General features: G+C 41.9%; 1 protein-coding gene across 2 annotated transcripts in view; it reads right to left on the bottom strand.

The window, feature by feature from the left end:
* Positions 1–21,394, bottom strand: part of MDGA2 (MAM domain containing glycosylphosphatidylinositol anchor 2) — a 1,078,966-nt gene that overhangs the window by 354,755 nt on the left and 702,817 nt on the right. For both annotated transcript variants that reach the window (XM_077463546.1, XM_077463547.1), the window contains exon 5: positions 17,824–17,956. In XM_077463546.1, the coding sequence (XP_077319672.1) occupies positions 17,824–17,956 (133 nt within the window). The remainder of the gene's footprint in view (positions 1–17,823; positions 17,957–21,394) is intronic.

Here is a 21,394-nt window from a genome sequence, read left to right as displayed (position 1 = left end):
CCTTCTTTACCACCCATCTGTCTAGCAGTTCCCAGCATACTGATTTATACAGCAGATAAAACATCAGAATAGAAGCGCAGATTGTAGAAATTATTTATCAGTGGTCACACATTGGATGTCGTGGCTCTTTATTTTCTGCAATGCCTTAAAAACGATATAAATTACTGCAGATCTTTAAACGTATAGCCGTTTTTTTTGTCTTGGCACAAACAAGTAAGAAATGACGGTGCTTGGTGGACACACTTTCTGTGGACTAGGAGCTTCGGTACCCAGTGTAGTCTATAATAAATGACATTGCAGTTGGCATCTCCATATCCACCTACATTAGAGGACTAGCAAGCCACCGTCAATCTGGCCCTATTTAAAGTGGCACAAGGTTTTTTTACCTTCATACATTCTATGCATGAAGGAAAAAAAAAATCTTCTGTGTGCAGCCCCCCTCCCAGCCCCCCTAATACTTACCTGAGCCCCCTCTTGATCCAGCAATGCCCACAAGAGCCTTAGCTCATCAGGGACTCGCACTCCTGATTGGCTTTTGGCAGCCATTGGCTCCTGCTGCTACCACAGACAGTGAGCTAATCAGGAGACAGATGGGCCAAGCTGTGGCTCCGCATGTGAATAGACACACACAGCTGCGGCTCAGGAGTGTGCCTGCTTGGGTGCCCTCAGAGCAAGCTGCTTGCCATGGGGGCACCCAGCAGGAGGGAGGGGCCAGGAGTGCCGGCGAGGGACCCAAGAAGCAAAATCATTACACAGAGCATGTAAGTATGACATGTTTGTTATTTTAATGTAAAAAAAAAAAGGTTTTAGCAATACTTTAAGCATTTGATATACCTACAGAGAGATACTCCGCATCCAGATAAATGTAACAAGCCATGGGAACCTTGGTTCTCTGTCAGTAGTACCTACTTCTCTAATGGTGCTAAATATGATGAGGTGTACAAAAGAAAAGTTCAATGTGGTATTGATCTCAAAGACCAAAACTGTGAAACCGTGTTCTTCAAAGTGACTCTTCTATCATAATGAATCCGTTTCTTCACAAATCTGCACTCCTGTGATTCCCAGGAGAAGTACAGCCAAACAAGCTTTCCCGTACTTCTCCTTTAATCCATGTTTTCATGATTTGTGCCCAAAAGCGTAGATGCACACTCACCAGAGGTGTTTGATCCCCTTTTACAGGTAGGTCAAGCAGTGCTTTTTTGTCTCTCAAAGGCTCTTATGGCTTTAGGATGGTCTCCGGTGTCTTCCTCCAATTGAATGGTATTTCACTCATATGACAACCAAGCAGGACACACCATTTAAAAATATAATTGTGTAGTTTTTATTTTGAACAATAGATCAGTAAAGTAAGTCTGATTAAAACATATCTATAATATAAGTGCACAGCATTATTGTCATATATCAATAAATTACATTAACTGCCCAAAAATAAAAATTCAAGGTGAAAAGCAATCTAGGCTTATTCAGTCCAAAGTGAAGTTACTAAAATTGGCTCCGCCAACGCGTTTTTCCCATAAGAGGCATCGACTGGGAATGGAGCCTCCGTTCCCAGTCAAAGCCTTTTATGGGGAAACACGTCGGGTAGAGACGATTTTTGGGGCATTAGTACACACCAGCCTTTAGTCGAGGTGTGCGCTTGTGTGGAACATTGGTTTGCTTTGCTTTTTATCGTTTTATTTCATGTGCAATAATACTTTTAAATAAATGTTGTTTTATTGTATTATACCATGAAGCCTCTTCCTTCTATTAGCCCCCACGTATGAGAGAACCTACAGCCGCATGCTTTATATGGATCCAGTGGACACACGAGATACGTTGTAATAAGTGGAGCAGAGGGAATGCCCTTAACCACTTGAGACCCACGCTATAGCCGAATGTCGGCTACAGCGCGGACCTCCTTTGCCGGGACTACGTCTATTGACGTCGTCCCGTGCACGAGCGGCCTGTGCGCCCCCTGAGGGGCGTGCTCTGTGATTGGCGAGTCTACGAGACTCGCCTGATCACTGATCCGAGCAAGGGGTCGATCCCGACCCCTTATCACGTGATCAGCTGTCAGCCAATGACAGCTGATCATGTGATACAATGGAGTCGGTAATCGGCTATTATTCCTCCTCGCGCTGACAGCGCGAGGAGAAAAAAAAAAGAGCCAAACACTGGCGGCCGTGATCGGGACATCAGTCCCGATCACGGCCAACCCTGCCAGTGCCCACCTGCCCCCTGCCAGTGCCACCTCATTAAAAAATAAGTGCCCCCCGTCAGTGCCACCCAGCAGTGCCCATAGTGCCACCCAGCAGTGCCCACAGTGCCACCCAGCAGTGCCACCCAGCAGTGCCACCCAGCAGTGCCCACAATCTGCCTCAAAGGTGCTGCACCCCAGTGCCACATATTCGTGCCCAGTGTCATCTACCAGTGCCCAGCAGTGCCCAGCAGTGCCGCCCATCAGTGCCCAGCAGTGCCACCTATCAGAGCCACCTATCAGTGCCACCTATCAGTGCCCATCAGTCTCATCTATCAGTGGTACCTATCAGTGCCCCTTAGTGCCACCCATCCGTGCCACCCATCCGTGCCATCTTATCTGTGCCCATCTTTGCCCATCAGTGCCGCCTTATCTGTGACCATCGGTGCCGCCTTATCTGTGCCTATTAGTGCCGCCTTAACTATGCCTATCAGTGCAAACCAGTGCAGCCTATCAGTGCCCACCAATGCAGCCTAACAGTGCCCACCAGTGCAGCCTATCAGTGCCGCCTCATCAGCGCACTTCAATGAAGGAGAAAAATGACCTGTTTGCAAAATTTTATAACAAACTATTAAACATGATTTTTTTTTTTTGCACCTTTTTTTGTTTGTTTAGCAAAAAATAAAACTCCCAGCTGTAATTAAATATCACCAAAAGAAAGCTCTATTTGTGGGAAAAAAATGATAAAAATTTAATTTGGGTACAGTGTTGTATGACCGCGCAATTGTCATTCAAAGTGCATCAGCGCTGAAAGCTGAAAATTGGTCTGGGCATGAGGGGGGTTTAAGTGCCCAGTAAGCAAGTGGTAAAAGGAACTTATGAGTGGAATATCTCTGGTGGCTGGAGCCTGTAAAAGCGAGCCTGATCTCTCTAATATAAGATCTAATCTTCTGGTAAGAGGCCGGTGGGAAGGCACTTTGCTTAAAGGGGTTGTAAAGGTAAATTTTTTATTTTCTACATAGGTTCCTTTAAGCTAGTGCATTGTTGGTTCACTTACCTTTTCCTTTGATTTCCCTTCTAAATGTTTTTTTGCTTTGTCTGAATATCTCACTTCCTGTTTCTCCTCAGTAAACTTCTCACCATCATCCGAGCTGGTGGTTAGTCAGCCAGAACAGCTTACTGAACAGCTTACTAAGGAGGAACAGGAAGTGAGAAATTCAGACAAAGAAAACAAAGAAAAAAAAACATTTAGAAGGGAAATCGAAGGAAAAGATAAGTGAACCAACAATGCAAAAGCTTAAAGGAACCTATGTAGAAAATAAAAAAATTTACCTTTACAACCCCTTTAAGCACCTTTTATGTGAATCACTCTTCACCAACTGAGCAAGATTTCTTTCCGCTTTTATTTCACAGTGGACTGGATAAGCCTCAATTAATTATAAAAAAAAATACAAGCTGAAAATCAATGTAATTTATGGATATATGACAATAAGGCTGCGCACTTATATTTTATATATATATATATATACACACACACACACACACACACACATACATACATACATTATATATATATATATATATATATATATATATATATATATATATATATATATATATATATACACATACATACACACACACACACACACACACACACACACACACACACACACACAGTTAGTCATGTGTACAGGCTTACATAAGTAGCAGCACCATTCATATCACACCTCATTTATTTGTTATACATAGTTTGGGTAACCAGAGAGTATTTATATATTTTTAAAGCAGAGTTCCACCTAGAAATGGAACTTCCGCTTATCGGATTCCTCCCCCGGTGTCACATTTGGCACCTTTCAGGGGTTAGGGGGGAGCAGATACCTCTCTTATCCAGGTATTTGCTTCCACTTCTGGCGAAAGATCGCCACAGTATCCGCGGCGATCTACGCAATGTCCTGCCCCTCCTCCGCCCCCCCACGCTGTCTTCTGGGAGACACACAGGTCCCAGAAGACAGCAGGGACGCTCAGTGATTCCCTTACTGAAGATGCTGGCGCCTGCACCCGGAACTGAGGGATGGGTCAGCCACGGGTGAGGACATCGGGGTGCCCTGGACAGGTAAGTGTCCTTATTTCAAAAGTCAGCAGCTGCAGTATTTGTAGCTGCTGAGTTTTAATTTTTTTTTCTATATATATCCCCATACTTCTCTTTTAATTATAATGGAAGAGTGACTTTGAAGAATACTGTTTCACAGTTTTGGTGTTGGGATCAATACCACATTGGACTTTTCTTTTAGATCGTCTTTTTTTTCTTCTTCTTTGCCCTTATTGTCTTATTATGTTGGTTAGTACAATTGCTCATTCAGAAAGCATGAAAGTACCACACTTTTTATAGTTTATTATTGCATAAATACATGGGGAGACTGCATTTCCACTGTTGTACTGCTAGCTTTTTTTATCCTGTGAACAAAAAAATAAAAATAAATTGATATACAACTTTAAGGCCAACATTCCCCCAAGACTGAGTCCTGAATTTGAGCAAAAAGCTGCTCTCTCATTTTCTTTTAATGATGGATGTTTTTTTTTTGGTAGATGTGGTTTAAATACTGCAGTAGAAAAATGTAATTCTCCAAGCTGGTATTCTTCTGCAGTATTGCATTAGAAAGATTATGACCTTGATCAATTGTATTATCTAACTGCACTGATTTTTTTTGTATTGGAACAGTCTATGCTATTTTAATTACTTTAGCTATGATCTCCACATATCCACTCTTACCTATCAGGCAAAAGCATTAACAGTGATTATGTTCTCCGATTTTGTACAATAAGTACATGTTTGCAGAGCCTGCTGAGTGATGTTTGTCAATGTTTGTGCACTTATAGAAATGAAATACAATAGGTATCTAATCACGTGCGCAGGCTGAGAGCCCTGTTGGAACAGATGGAAGAATACTGCCATATTTTAACACTTAGAGGGGATGTCTCACGGTTGAAAGGGAATTCAAAGTCCTCAGGAGACTATATTACACTCAAGAATTTAATTAGACATTATGTTGCAGGAAATAGTTAACACAGTTTGTACATGCTGAGGCTTGCTGCTGCTCAGTTAACACTGCTGCCTTTGGTACTAGACATGTGCGGTTCGTTTTGTTCCAAATAAAGTTTCATTTTTCAGAAATTCGGATTTCAAGATACACAGGACATCCAGACATCCTGTATCTCGGCAGCGCCATTTTTTAATTCTGCAGGTGGAACTGGGACAAGGCTGCAGGTGGAACTGACAAGGCTGCATTGATGGGCATTTAAATTTAAGTTTTTTTCCTTAAACTTCTCTCCTAAACTACGCCGGCGCGTGTTATACGCCGATAAATACGGTAACCATTTCCCAAAATTCATATAGAATCAATTCAAACTTGAATAAAATAGAAAAGAATAGATTAGAATAGGAAGATGGCAATATTCTCTCTATTCTATTGTTTTTTTTTCTATACTATATACTATATATTGTGTTATTTTCTTTTCTATTCAAATTGATTCTATTGATTTCATTTTGGAAAATGGTTATATTATTTCTATTCTAATGGGTTTTTTTTTTCATTATATTCTTTTCCATTCTATTCAAATTTCAGAAGATGGTTCTATTTGAATATCAGAAGATGGTTTTGATCTATTTTATTCTATTATTTTTTTTTATTATTCTATTCTATCCCATTCTATTATTTTATTTTCTATCCTATTTTGTTCTGTTTTACTCTATTATATTATATTCTTTTTTTTTCTGTTATATTCTTTTCTATTTTATTTTTTTCTCTTTGGAAATTTGAAAACTATTCAAATTTGGAAACTATTCGAATTCGAAAACGAATTGAAATTGATTTGAAAACGAATTCCCAAAATGGGACCAGTCCTCAAAAATTCTACTCGCCTGCATGCATTTTGTGAGTGGAATTTAGTGAGGAGCAGGGACAGACTGGGCTGACAGTCTCCTGGCTGATCGCTTCTGGTAGATGCGGTGCCGCCATCAGAGCAGCCGGGGGGGGGGGGGGGGATTTCCGCTCTGATGTGCTGAAAAAAAAAAAGCCTGCATCACTTCTACCAGAAGTGATCAGCCAGGAAACTGTAAGCCAGAGGACATAGAGTGGCAGGGCTGGACTGCCCTGGGGCTGCTTTGAGCTGAGCTGAGGCTGCAGCGCTCCCCTCCCTCTCTCTCACCTCCGCCTCTTGTGTATCACACACATACCAGGCATCTCCCGCTGCGTGTCCTGGAGCTGGGTCTGTGTTAGGCGGCATGGTGTAAAAGGTTCTGCTACCCCTAGACTGGCTCATGTGATAGTAGATTGAATCAGTGTTCCGCCTATCAAACGAGCCGGTCTAGTGGGCGGGACCATGTTACACTGCGCCGCTGAACACAGCGTGATCCATCATCCAGGCAATGGGTATTGATGATGGGGCACAATGAGGCTGCATTTGATGGGCCACAGCGAGGCTGCATTGAGGAGCCAAGTGAGGCTGCAATGATGGGCACAGTGAGAGTGCATTAATGGGCATACTGAGGCTAAATTCATGGGCACTGTAAAGCTGAATTTGATGGCCAGTGAGGCTGCATTGATGGGCACAGTGAGGCTGCATAGATAGGCACAGTGAGAGTGCATTGATGGGCATAGTGAGGCTGCAATGATGGGCAAAGTGAGGCTGCAATGATGGGCAAAGTGAGGCTGCAATGATGGGCACAGTGAGAGTGCAATGATGGGCACAGTGAGTGCATTCATGTGCACAGCGAGAGTGCATATAGATGGGCACCATAAAGCTGCATTTGATGGGCACAGTGAGGCTGCACTGATGGGTACTGATATAGGACAGGTTCCACTCAGAACAGGCCTCACCATAGTCAACAAAAGAAGTTGAGTACACATGCTCGGCGTCATATCCAGAGGTTGCATTTGAGAAATAGATGTATGAGTGCCACCAGCACTGCTGCAGAAGTTGAAGGGGTGGGGGGGGTTAGCCTGTCAGTGCTCAGACCATGCGCAGCACAATGCATCAAATTGGTCTGCATGGCTGTAGTATTCAGAAGGAAGCCTCTTCTAAATATGATGCACAAGAAAGCCCGCAAACAGTTTGCTGAAGATAAGCAGAACAAGGACATGGATTACTGGAACCATGTCCTGTGGTCTGATGAGACCAAGTTAACCTTTTTTGATTCAGATGTTGTCAAGTGTGTGTGGCGGCAACCAGGTGAGGAGTACAAAGACAAGTGTGTCTTTCCTACAGTCAAGCATGGTGGTGGGAGTGTCATGTTCTGGGGCTGCATGAGTGCTGCTGGCACTGGGGAGCTACAGTTCATTGAGGGAACAATGAATGCCAACATTTACTGTAACTGAAGCAGAGCATGATCCCCTCCCTTTGGAGACTGGCCCGCAGGGTAGTATTCCAACACGATAATGACCCCAAACACACCTCCAAGGTGACCATGGCCTGGCTAAAGAAGCTGAAGGTAAAGGTGATGGCATGGCCAAGCATGTCTCCAGAACTAAACCCTATTGATCATCTGTGGGGCATCCTCAAATGGAAGGTGGAGGAGCGCAAGGTCTCGAACATCCACCAGCTCCGTGATGTCGTCATGGAGGAGTGCAGGAGGATTCCAGTGTCAACCTGTGAAACTCTGATGAACTCCATGCCCAAGAGGGTTAAGGCAGTGCTGGAAAATGTTGGTGGCCAAACAAAATATTCACACTTTGGGCCCAATTTGGACATTTTCACTCAGGGGTGTACTCACTTTTTTTGCCAGCGGTTTAGACATTAATGGCTGTGTGTTGAGTTATTTTGAGGGGACAGCAAATTTACACTGTTATACAAGCTGTACACTCACTACTGTAGCAAAGTGTAATTTCTTCAGTGTTGTCACATGAAAATATATAATAAAATTACAAATATCTACAAAAACAAAGGGTGTACTCACTTTTGTGAGATACTGTATGTACTGTCGATTAGAGTCTTTAGCTCCAACTCAGAACTCTCTACATACCTCAATATAAGTAACATCAATATAAACAGAGTCAAAACTTAATTTCTCGTATGACCAGCTGCTGCCACCTCCCTCCATCGATGTGGTAATCCAAGTGTGCCTCATCCATGAGTCATCAAAATTTGACTCAAGTGCGTGAACAGGAGATTCTGGATATGAAATTTCTCTAGTTCCTTAGTGAGAACATAAGTCCGTATTGTGGCTTTCTAATATGAGGAGGTCTCAAAGGCGCCTTGGGTGAACAGTAAAAGGGGTAAAGAGATCTAGATCACCACTCCACAGGTTTGGGAATCCAAGTGTGTTAATGTCATTAGTAATGTCCAAAGACGACAAGGACAACAAGCCAACATGTTTCAGGGGCTATAAGTAGAATTGTCAGGGTTGTGTTCTCTCAAAACCAAAAGGTTATAGCATAATTTTACAGTAAAGGAGTCAAGGACACAAGCTACAAATGGAACTAACTTTCCACACTTAAAAATCCATCAGAACCAGCAGTTTAGAACTAAACTCTAGGCAGATATAAAACACATTAGACACATATGAATGCAGCTCTGTAATTAATTATATATCAATAGATGCATTTCTCTAAATGTAAGCATGATATATAAGAAAGTATAAGAACCTGAATTTGATTTGGTATGAGCCTTTTGCTTTCTCTCTACAGTAGGGCTCGAGTCTGAGAGGAAGAAGCAGAACAAGGAGCCAATCATTTCATGTGCTGATAAATAGTATGCTGATAGTAGGAGAAAGCAGAATGACACATTATTGTGGGCTCCTTGAGGGTAGGGACCAATGTGAGCATGCAATGTACAGGGATAGGAACAATTGTAGACACTCGCTCAGGTTGAACTGGATGGACTGGTGTCTTTATTCAACCTTACTAGCTATGTAACTATGTGTCACAGCCAGAGAGGATCTCACCACTGTGCTGCTTCTCTTTTCACTGTCTAGTCACAGACTGGTGGTGCATTCATGATGGCTTGGGCTCAAAAGAAGTGGGTTTAATGATGCTGGATGTCAGACTGATGGCATCTGGTAGTGGGAAAGAAGTACAGTACTTTAGGGTACAGTTTTGCTTTAAGCTCTGATAAAGGCAGAACCCTTTAGCACCTGAAACATGATGGACTCCTATACACTTGGACTCCTAAACCTTTGACGTGGCAACTCTTGGTCTCTTCACACCTAGTAACAAAATCCCAACAGAGGTTCTGTTCCTTCTCATCTCTGTCCAAAACTAAAAACTGAAAAAAAAAAAAAAAGCTTAGACAATAGTTTAAATAGTAGTTCAAACAAATTGCCTGGTTGGCAAAAGCTCACTATAAACCTGGCACCCAGGATTTAAATTGATTAGCAAATCCCAATTTGTGCATGTAAACTTAACCTTGCTGTAGAGCAAGCTAATTGGCAATTGGTGAATTAATTCACTCACCTCTTTTTAATGGCTAAGGTTATTTAAAAAAAAAAAAAAAAAAAAAAAGGTGGACTAGCTCACAGCACTCTTTCCAATCCTCACCGCCTACCTTATATTTCTATTATCATCTTCCCCTGTCACCCATTTTTGCAGATGTAATGGCCCCGAAGTTGGCATACCATTACAATACAACAGCTGTACTAGGGGTAGTACAACTGGGCGAATTCCTAGTGCAGAAGAATCTCTGTGTTCTGGTAGATTAAGCTTAAAAATAGCATGCAATGCCAAGCTGCGGTTTCCAAAGTAAGCAAAGTAATGTCTTGTATTAAGAGAGTTATGGACTCCAGAGAGAGAGATACCATTTTGCCCCCCTGTACAAATCATTAGTAAGACCTCATCTGAAATATGAAGTTCAGTTTTGGGCACCAGTTCTCAAAAAGGATATCAGGGAACTGGAGAAAGTGCAGAGAAGAGCAACCAAATTGATAAAAGGGCATGGAGGAGCTCAGCTATGATGAAAGATTAGAGGAACTGAATTTATTCTCTCTTTAGAAGAGGAGGGTATATGATCAACATGTTCAAACACATAAGGGGTCCATATAGAGGACTTAGTGTTGAGTTATTCACATTAAGGTCATCACAGAGGAAAAGGGGCACTCTTTACGTCTGGAGGAAAAGAGATTTAATGTCCAAATATGGAAAGGTTTCTTCACAGTAAGAGCTGTGAGAATATGGCTAGCTCAGTAGATTGCTTTAAAAAAGGCCTGGGCTCTCTCAAATGTACACAAGATAATTGGGTACTAACATTTATAGGTAAAGTTGATCCACGGAATATCTGATTGCCTCACGGTGGATCAGGAAGAAATCTTTTCCCCTGCTGGAGCAAATTGCATCATGCTTTGCTGTTTTATTTTTTGCCTTCCCCTGGATCAACTGTGGGTATAGGATTGTGTATATGGGATTGTATGATTTTATTTTCCCCTTTTATTGGTTGAACTAGATGGACTTGTGTCTTTTTTTGCAACCAAACTATGTAACTATGTAATAGACATGTCCAATTTGTTTCGGTCCAAATACAAATTCGGACCAATTTTTGGTTATTCTGAGATTCGTGTGTATACCTATCTCCAAATGAAATAGTAATGAATAGTAACACATTTCGTTGAAATCTGTTAAAATTAGTTGTTTATTAGTTTACTAATGAGTTAAAGAAAAGAACACCGGCAATTGCCCAGCAATAGATAAAAAAAATGGTGTGGGGCTCTGTCCCCCTAGTCCATACCAGGCCCTTAAGCCCTTCATGCCTAAAAAATAAAAAATAAAATAAAAAAGGCTTGAGGCCCCTCCCCCAAAATCCATAACGGACCCTTATTCAAGCATGCAGCCCGGCAGAAGGTAAAGGGGGGGGGGGGGGCGAACGAGCTCCGCCCCCCTACCCCAAAGCACCTTGTCCCTATGTGGATGGGGACAAGGGCCTTATCGGAATCTGGAAGCCTCCGTCCCCTATCCCTTTCACAAAAAAAAGTGTCAAAACAATAAATAAATCGTTTTTTTACTATTGATCAGCACCGCCATGTGACCATGCTGACCAATCATAGGTCAGTACAGTCACATATCCGAGCTGGCCAATGTCAGCTCCCCATTTTGTGCATTGTGATGGTACCCAGCCCTTAAGACTGTATAGTGCAATTTTGCAGTGTGGGCAGATCATGAAATTGTCTGGCGTGTGTAGCAGGAAAAAGTGATCATATATCATTGCATTGAGTATTGGGGAGATAGATGTGAGCTACTTAAAGGGGTTGTAAACCTTTGAGGTTTTTCACCTCAATGTATTCTATACATTGAGGTGAAAAACCTCCTCTAATGCTGCAGCCCCCCCCCCCCCCCCCCCCAGGCCCCGTTCTACTTACCTATACCCCCTCTATCGCGTCCCTGGTATGAGCATACCAGCAAAAGCAAGTGTCTCGGGTCCTGATTGGATGGATTGATAGCAGCGCAGCCATTGGCTCCCAGGGGCCGAGTCATACATTCGGCATCTATGGACACCGAATGAATGACTCGGGAGCCCGTCCGCAAGGTAACGCCCCTGGAGAGCGCTTCTCCCAGGTAGTTATCTAATGCAGGGAGGAGCCGCGAGAGCCCCCAGAAGAGGATGTTTGGGGCCCCTCTGTGCAAAAAGAGCTGCACAGTGGAGGTAAGTATGACATGTTTGTTATTTAACCACTTGCTTACTGGGCACCTAAACCCCCCTCCTGCCCAGACCAACGTTCAGCTTTTAGTGCTGTTACTATTTGAACGACAATTGCACGGTCATACAACACTGTACTCAAATTACATTTTTATCATTTTTTTCCCCACATATAGAGCTTTCTTTTGGTGGTAATTGATCATCTCTGGGTTTTTCATTTTTTGTTAAAAAATTTTTTTAAAAGATCGATTAAAAAAAAAAAAAATACAAAACCGTTTTATATTTTGTTAATCATTTTTGAAAACAGGTAATTTTTCTCCTTCATTGATGTACGCTGATGAGGCTACACTGATGGGCACTGATAGGCTGCACTCATGGGCACTGATAGGGCGGCAATGATGGGTACTAATAGGCAGCACTGGTGGGCATTGATATGTGGCACTGACGGGTGGTACTGAAGGGCATTGATAGGTGGACCTGATAGCTGGCACTGATAGGTGGCAGTGATGGACACTGATTGGCACTGGTGATACTGATAGGTGGCACTGATTGGCACCACTGGTAGGCATTGATAGGTGGCACTTGCCACTGATAGGTGGTACTGATATACTGTGGGCACTGATTGCTGGTACTGGTGGGCACAGAGGCCCTTCCTCTTCGGGACCGATGTCCCTTCAAACAAAAGCTGGTGAACGTTTTTTTTTCTTCTCACGCTGGCGGGATGAGAAGAAAAAAAAAGGATTACTGATCCTCTGTTTACATCACATGATCAACTGTCATTGGCTGAAAGAGGATCATGTGGTAAGGAACTGGGATCGACCCCTTGCTCGGATCTGTGAACACAGCACGTACCGCATGCCCCCTTCAGGGGGGCGTGGCCAGCTTTGAAAGGAGAGGGCGTCAATAGACGTACTCCCAAAGCAGATCCACACTGTAGCCGTCATTCAGCTATAGCGCGGATCTGAACAAGTTTAAAAAAAAACCAAAAAAACTAAGCTTTAGTGTCACTTTAACCTTTTAATTTTTATCAAAAGATAAACTTAGAATTTTAAACAAGATTTTGGAGGAATGTTTAGCCACACTTTTTTTTGTTGCAATAAATAGATAACATGATGGGTGGGGTCTTCGAAATATTATGGTACTGTACACATTTATTCATTATAATCTGTCAATTTTTTAAAGTCTTGCAAGCAACATTTACAAGACGTCTTTTACAGAGGTCTACTTAAAATGTACAAGAAAATATACATCATCATTCTAACGCAGGGAATATCTTCTCTTCTTGAAAAATGCATGCAAGCTAATAAAAGATGTGAAATATCAACTGAAGGCCTATACAAAGGTGTCTTATTACCACGGTGTCACACAAGAAACATTTCATGATGGGTAAAAGCAAAGAGCTTTCTCAAGACCTTTGCAAAATTATTGTTGCAAAACATAATAATGGCATTGGTTACAGAAGGATTTCTAAACTTCTGAAAGTTCCAGTGAGCACTGTTGGGGCCTTAAACCAGAAGTGGAAAGAACAATTATTTCACCATAAAGGAGCCACAACCAGGTTCTTCTTGCAAGATTTATGACAAAGGAGTAAAAATAATTATCAGAAAAGTTGTCCAAGAGCCAAGGATCACTTGTGGAGAGCTTCAGAAAGACCTGTAATTAGCAGGTACAATTGTTTTAAAGAAAACAATAAATAATGCGCGCTCCTGCCATGGCCTGTATGCACGCTCACCACATATAACTCCAATGCTGAAGAAAAATATGTTGAAGATCCTTTAAAGTTTGCTGCACAACATTAAGACAAGCCTGTGAAATATTGGGAGAACATAGTCTGGCCAGATAAGATCAAAATTGAACTCTTTGGATGACATAATAGACACCATGTTTGGAGGTCAAATGGCACATAACCCCAAAAACACCCCCATACCAACAGTGAGGTTTTTCAGCATACAGTACTGGCAAACTTCAGATCATTGAAGGAAGGATGAATGGAGAAATGCACAAAGACATTCTTGATAAAAAAACTGTTGCCATCTACCAGGATGATGAAGTAGAAACAAGGGTGGACATTTCAGTAAGCAAACTCTCAACTGGTTTCAAAGAAATAAAATAAAGCTGCTAGAACGTCCCAGCCAATCACCTGACTCTAATCCAATAGGAAATCTATGGAAAGAACTAAAGCTCAGAGTTCATAGAAGAGGCCCACAGAACCTTCAAGATGTGAAGACTGTTTGCCCCTGTACACACGATCGTACATTCCGACAACAAAATTCGTCAGATTTTTTCAGACGGATTTTATCCGAAACTGGTGTTGCATACACACGGTCAGACAAAGTTGTCGGAAACTCTGATCGTTCGGAACGTGATGACGTTCATTCGTTCGTTCGGACAGGACTACGTTCAAGCTAGTAGCCAATAGCTTTGCTCTTGTACTTTGAGCTGAGTATGCGTGGCACTTTGTCCGATCGGAATTCTCTACATACGATCGGAAAAAAGTCACTTCGGATTTTGTTGTCGGAAAATTTGAGATCGGAGAAAAAGTCCGATAGAGCCCACACACGATCGGATTTTCCGACAACATAATCTGATAGGACCTTTTTTTCCGTCGGAATGTCCGACCGTGTGTACGGGGGCTTTGTGTAGAAGAATGAGCCAAAATCACACCCGAGCAACACATGCGACTAGTTTCTCCATACAGTAGGCGTCTTGAGGCTGTCATTACCAACAAAGGATTTTGTAGAAAGTATTAAATGCATTTCAGTTAGTCTGTTCAATGCTTTTCCCTGTGTCATTCCATTTTATTACGCATACCTTCATTTCTGAACACATTTGTTTTGTTTTTGTTTGTATGAATGGATTGCATGGGTGCACATGTTGTGAAAATTTCATGTCAATTGTACCTTTAGAAATATATTTATCTAGAAAAATGGTGACGTCTTCAATTCCTATTTTACCCGTTGTAGATAAAATCACAAATTAATCCATTAGGCGCTGCTCTTTTAAGGTGGTTAACATGATTATGCCACAACGATAAGAATGAAGATGCCAATAAATGTTTTTTTTTTCCCCAAATACCAGGGAATTATGGGCCTATCTTCAATCTCAGTTTATATCTAAATATTAATTATACATCTAAACACTAATTACACATAGTTTTCAAGATAGTGTCAGAGTAAATTAAACTAATCAAATAAATCCAGCTGGATATGGCTAAATATATCCTACCCTAACAACACATTTCATTTTTCTTAGATTTACACGACAACCATAAAATATTTCACAGCTTGCTAGAACTGTTTTATATGTTTCCTGCTCTGCTTTGATGGATTTGGATCCTTACCTGCAGTGTTTTGGGTGAGGTTGTAAGTACATGATCTCGCTCTAGACATTCTGCCAGGAATCTGAAAATACTTACTGTATATGGTCTGATGATCAAAAGTATACATACAGGGACAACCCTTTTAAATTAAAATATTTATGTAGCACCCTCTAGGTAGGTAGGTGCTAGAGTAGGATTTTTGTAGGTTACGTAACTTTAGGCAGGCCTGGCTGGCAGCTAGGCCTGTTTGTTTTGATTTGGTCTGGAAGTGGCTCAGGGTAGCAGCTGGAGGTTCTGTAGAAGGTTCTGGAAAGAGAGGAGAAGAGTAGAGGTGGAGCTGCCTGGGGTATTCTGAGGAGCCCTGACCAATCCCCAACTTGGATTGGCAGGCCTCCCCAGAATACCCAGGGTCAGCCCAGCTGGGGAGGAGTTGCAGTTGCTCAGAGCTTGGAGATGGAATGCTAGGCTGTCAGCGCCTTTGAGGGAGCCCCCCAGTCTGGGGTGGTGACCTTGGGCTTGGGGCTCGGATGTGGATGGGGCTCTTCAAGAAATCTTGAAGGTGTTCTGGACAGGAGGCACAGGAGGAGCAAGAGAGGACAGCAGGTGAGAGCATTGCCGGGCAAGTCTGCAAGGAGAGGAACAACTTATCGCAGCCAGGAGGGCTGGTGAGTGACATGCACAGTCAGGAGGACTGGGCAGGCATGCCTGTGGACTGGGAGCATGCAGACTGGGATGGGTGCAGAGCCAGCAGAGTGGGCTGTGGTGTCATGGGCAATGGAGAAGGGCACCTGCAGCCAGGAGGGTTGGCATGGCCTAAACATGGGTTACTGGGCTCAATAATGGAAAAAAAAATCTTGTTAGTGTGCATAAAGCCAAGTTTTTTTTACGTTATGGATGGAGTGGTGAGGATTAAAACTTCTGCTCAAGTTTAAATTGCTGTCTGTATGCCTAGAAGGGAGAGTTAAATTCGTTGATTAACCCTTTTGCCACCAGCCATTTTTGTACACGTTTCAAAAGAATAAAATAACTTAGCGTAGAAAATTATACACTGTATTACCAAAAGTATTGGGACACCTGCCTTTACACGCACATGAACTTTAACGGCATCTCAGTCTTAGTCCGTAGGGTTCAATATTGAGTTGGCCCACCATTTGCAGCTTTAACAGCTTCAGCTCTTCTGGGAAGGCTGCCCACAAGGTTTAGGAGTGTGTCTATGGGAATGTTTGCCCATTCTTCCAGAAGTGCATTTGTGAGGTTGGGCATGGATGTTGGACAAGAAGTTCTGGCTCAAAGTCTCTGCACTAATTCATCCCAAAGGTGTTCTATCGGGTTGAGGTCAGGACTCTGTGCAGGCCAGTCAAGTTCTTCCACCACAAACTCGCTCATCCATGTCTTTATAGACCTTGCTTTGTACACTGGTACATATTCATGTTGGAACAGGAAGGGGCCATCCCCAAACTGTTCCTACAAAGATGGGAGCATGAAATTATCCAAAATGTTTTGGTATGCTGATGTCTTAAAGTGGTTGTAAAAGCCACTGAGTCTTCTTTTTACAATCCCCTCTGTTGCAATTAATGATGTATCCAGTGTATGTGTTTTTTTTTTTTTTTAACTACCATATTATATAGCACCACTCGGCACTTATGTGACCAGCCGCCTTTCCCCTCTCGATTTGAAAGCTACAGTGGGAGGGGCTGTGAATCCCCCGCTGACATCAGCCAGGAAGAGGAGACAAGAGGAGAGAGGCTTACTTATAGGTACTGTGTAAATATCTCCTAAATGTGCATAGTTTAGGAGAGATTTACTGTACATGCTGCTTGTGAGGTCTATCCTTCAGAGTTCTATGCTGTAAACAGCAGCTCCTGCACGCAGAAGTGATGCCATTGTGGCTCCGGACACTCACACAGAGTCTGCAAACCCAGAAGGAAGACTTCAGTGGTTACCGGACGCTGCTGGAGAGGTTACTTCTAAGGTAAGTTTTACATAATGTGCTAGTAGCTAGTGGTTTACCACCGCTTTAAAATATAAAGCCCCTTCTGAGGCTCCTGACAGTTCTTTATTTAGTGTAGACAGCCTGCAGGCAGCATTCAGCAAATGCAATCTGTGGAAACCTCTTAAGTTCAGATCAGAGAGAAGTTGAGATGTTTGTTCTTTGTTTGTTTTTTAACCTATCCAATTGTTATTCTTCCCATTGACCCTCGGCTTATCAAGTAGACATTAGAATGTTAACAAAACCATCCAAAAAATTTCAGGTAGTACCAGTGCCAGGACAAGGTCATCCAGTGCCCAGAGCAAAGATGTCAAACTGTGCCACCCACCTTCCCTTAGGGTTAGGGTCAGGGAACTCCCAGCCCTGCAATAAACCATTGCGCCCAGGGCAGCTTTCCCTTCTGCCCACCCCTTGGCCCTGGCAATGATTAAGATTCATTCAGAGTCAAAGGAATCGGTGATCTGGTGGTGAACAGCAGCTGAGAATGTCTCAAACTCAAATAAATATCATTTAAACTGAATAAAGGTTGAATTTGTCTTTTGTGTATGAACTTGGGATCCATAAAAAAAAAAAGAAACACAAATAATTTTGCAAGCTGCAGTCTAATTATCAGCAATGGGAAACAGAAAACATTTTTATAGTAAAACTACCAAGAAAATAATAGAAAGGTTAGCCAGCCAGGCATAAAAACACACTAAAGGACCAGTAAACACCTACCTGTTCTATTGGATAGCCTAAAGGAAACCATCTTGTCAGGAATGTTGCAGACGTTTCGCACAGAGGCGATACAGGTGTAATTGGCATAATCCTGAGGTCGAAGATTTTTCAGCTTCAAAATTTTGGTTTCACCCTGGTGAAAAAAAAAAAAAAGACATGAAAAGTCTTTAGCTGAACTCCTTTAATTTTCCTTTGTATTATTCCAGATCTGAAAGGTTAACTGGTAACAGAGAATTGGACTACATTAAACACAGAGAGCAAGGTGGGGGGAGAACTTCTGATGGGTCGCTGACCGAAAGTGAGAGCTGGTAACGGTCATCAGGTACCCCTCCCCACAAAAAAAAGAAATGGCAAAAATAGTAGAGGAGGGAGGGCATAAAGGGGAACTTCCCCTTTAGGGTGAAGTTCTGCTTTAAGTTAGCCACTTGACTACTTGCCCCAACTTCTGTTTGCTGTCTCTTCCCTATTCAATAAGGCTGCCTCAGTATTAAAGCTGACGTAAACCCATTGATTTAACAGCTTCAGCAGTTAAATTCCTGGCATGTGCTGGAAATGTAAAACGTGCTGGAAAGGTGCAATAATATTGGTGAGGGGACACACTGGACACTTTTGCTGCCATTGTGCTATATGCTGGGTGTTCAGTGTGCCCCTGTGTCTTTAAGGAGGATTGAGCTACCTCCAGGCCCATCTGCCCCATCTATCAATTAGAATGCAATGCTTCCACTGTGGAGACTCTCATAAATTTACAGGAGTTAGGACTGCAGGTAATACAGGGTGCCGTGGAGAGGCCTAGCATCTTACGCATGCGTTTGCAAATGTGTGCCAACTAAAACCATTTTTACGCATACTGTTAAGCCACGTACACATGATCCAGAAACCATACAAAACATACCGCTTTTGAATCGATTGTATGATAATTGGAACGTCAGTGCAGAGGTTTTGGGAGCCAAACATGACAGTTGAACCGATATTATCCGATCGGACAAGTATGAAAATATTTCTCGTAGGATACCAGATTGGATGATTTTCGTTTAATATCAGTACAGTTGTAATCCGAAATACAATACAATCACATTACATCCCATCACTTTTTATTCTGCCGTATGAGAATTTTCATAACTTTAGTAAACCCTTCGTGTTCGATATATGACTAGCCGGTAAAATAAATAAAAAATAAAGGACGATCTGTCATCTGATTGTTGGATTGTGTTTATGGGGTTTTAGAAAGGTTGATTTGGTTGGTAAGCAAACTGGTTAGTGATTTAAGCTGGGAATTTCTCTGATTTTGTCTTGGAAACATAACTGTGACATTGGTTGTACTCTCAACCAAACTTTCAAAACATCCAATGGCTGGTGTCATAACTGATCACATGTGCAGCATCATAGCAAATGATTAAACAGAGGCCAAATGGCAGCTTCCTTGGCTGAAAACGATAGGAGGGTTTACTTCTACTTTAAGGGCTCATTTACACTTGCTTTGACTACAAACATTAACAGCTAGTTTACACATGCTTCAAATCGGCTTTGTTAAAGCTCTCTGATCAATAGCTAAAGCCCCTGTCACTAAATGAAATGGTTAGCTTACAGTCCTGTTTACACCTTGCTTTTGCTTCACTTCAAAAAACGATACCCCATGTAGCTTTTGTGGTTCTTCAAAGCATCTTCAAAGCCTTCATAGAAGTCTATGGCAAAGCTCGCTTGCAGCCCCACTGAAGCCCCATCGAAGCCTCATTGAAGCCCCACAAAGCCTCACCAAAGCACCATCGAAGTTCCACTAAAGTCTAATCGAAGCCCCACTGAAGCCTCACCGAAGCCTCATTGAAGCACAAGTAAAAGAAAGGTGTAAACCGGACTGTAAGCTAGCCATATTATTTAGTGACATGGGGCTTTAACTGGTGTTCAGAGAGCTTTAACAAAGTGTGTCCAAAACTGTTTTGAAGCAAGTGTACACTAGCCCTAAGTTTGTTTGCATTGGTTTGCAAAAGTATAGCATAAAAACCCAAGCCATTAACATAAAATTGAGTGTAATGGGTAAGGAAGCCTGCATGATCTATAATAACATGTACTTTTTCAAGAAACGTGAACAAAACCCTTTAGGAAACTCACACCAGAAAAGCAGAAAGCTTGTGTTTTTGTCCTAAACGTATCAACATATTTTTGGCTCAACAGATTCTTCAAACGCAGTTAAGTACCAACTGTTACATTATTTTGGGCTGATTGTAGCATGCTTCAGGCACAATGCCACATAATCAATGTTGTACAATACGCTCATCTCAGAAGTCCAGTCATCCATATCTTTTCTTTTCAGACATGCACGATTCCAACAGTTCTTCATTACAGACTAATGATAACATATCTCTGCTACATAAAAAGGGGGATAAAAAAGAAAAACAGCTTGTGTTTCTTCTTTTTCTAGAAATCGGTCTTTGAGATCTTGGAAGATGTCTGCTTTGGACGCATTCATGTATGTGTATCCTGTCAATGAAAGTGTTTTACCAATACAACAGTGCGCAATATATTTATCCGCAACACCGCACTGCTAATGCATGAATTCCCACAGCGAGGGCCGTTCCGTTTTTATGAATCACGCTATACAATGTCTTTATTCAAAACACAGCTGGAATTTGAAAGAAAAGCATGCTTAGATTATTGGTGATGAGGACTTAAAGTCCTAAACTTGTCTTTAAATCAATTTAAAGTCCCAATAGCTGTTGTACTTTAAAAGATAAAAAATGTATTGGTATTATTTAAATTAGAAGACTTTACTGGGTGAATCACAATGAATATATTGAAGATTTAATGTCATGTGCAGAAGAGAATTTACAAATTAACTATTAATACTCTACCAAATAACGTTGGTTTTGTCAATATACCCCTATGGTAATGATTAATTTAAACAATTACACATATATAATTTAGCAAGACTAAATAGTGTGCTTTAACTATTTAAACACTTTTTTAAAAGGCTTTGGGAGGAATTTACCAAAACTGCAGCGGACAGAATAATGAGCAGTTGTGCATACTAACCAGTCGGTTTCTAGCCTCAGCTTGTTCAGTTAAGCTTTAAAAATAAAAGCTAGAAGATAATTGGTTGCCATGTACAGCTTCTCCATTTTGTTTGCTCCAGTCTTGGTAAATTCCCATCACTGAGATTAAAATATAACATCAGCTAAACTTATGTTGGGAATATTTAAAGAGGAACTGAAGTCTGCTCACATCATTTGTAATAAATAAAATAAAAATATTTGCCATTCTGAAGCTTCCCTCCAAACATTTTGCATATTATTTTATATATGCTGTGATTCTGTACTTGATAAATCTGCTGCAGAAATCTCCCTTCACTAAGTCTGGCTACAGTCATTTTAACTGTGGGCAGCTGAAGCTGCTGCCTGTTCACTTCCTGGATTTACACAGAGGCACGCCTCCAGCTCTGCAGACCTGCAGCTCTCATTGGCCCTCTTATGACTCATCCCCCCTCCCTTCCCGGAAAACTCTTACAAGAGTGAGAGAGAGAGATGTGCACGTTGTCATAATGCCGTGTACACACGACCGGTTTTCCGGGCGGAATAAA

Source organism: Lithobates pipiens, unplaced genomic scaffold, assembly GCF_037356315.1.
Source record: "Lithobates pipiens isolate NorthernLeopardFrog02 unplaced genomic scaffold, aLitPip1_a1.2 Scaffold_30, whole genome shotgun sequence".
Lineage (NCBI taxonomy): Eukaryota > Metazoa > Chordata > Amphibia > Anura > Ranidae > Lithobates > Lithobates pipiens.
The sequence above is the reverse complement of the archived record's forward strand: the minus strand, read 5'-3'. Positions and strand labels throughout refer to the sequence as shown.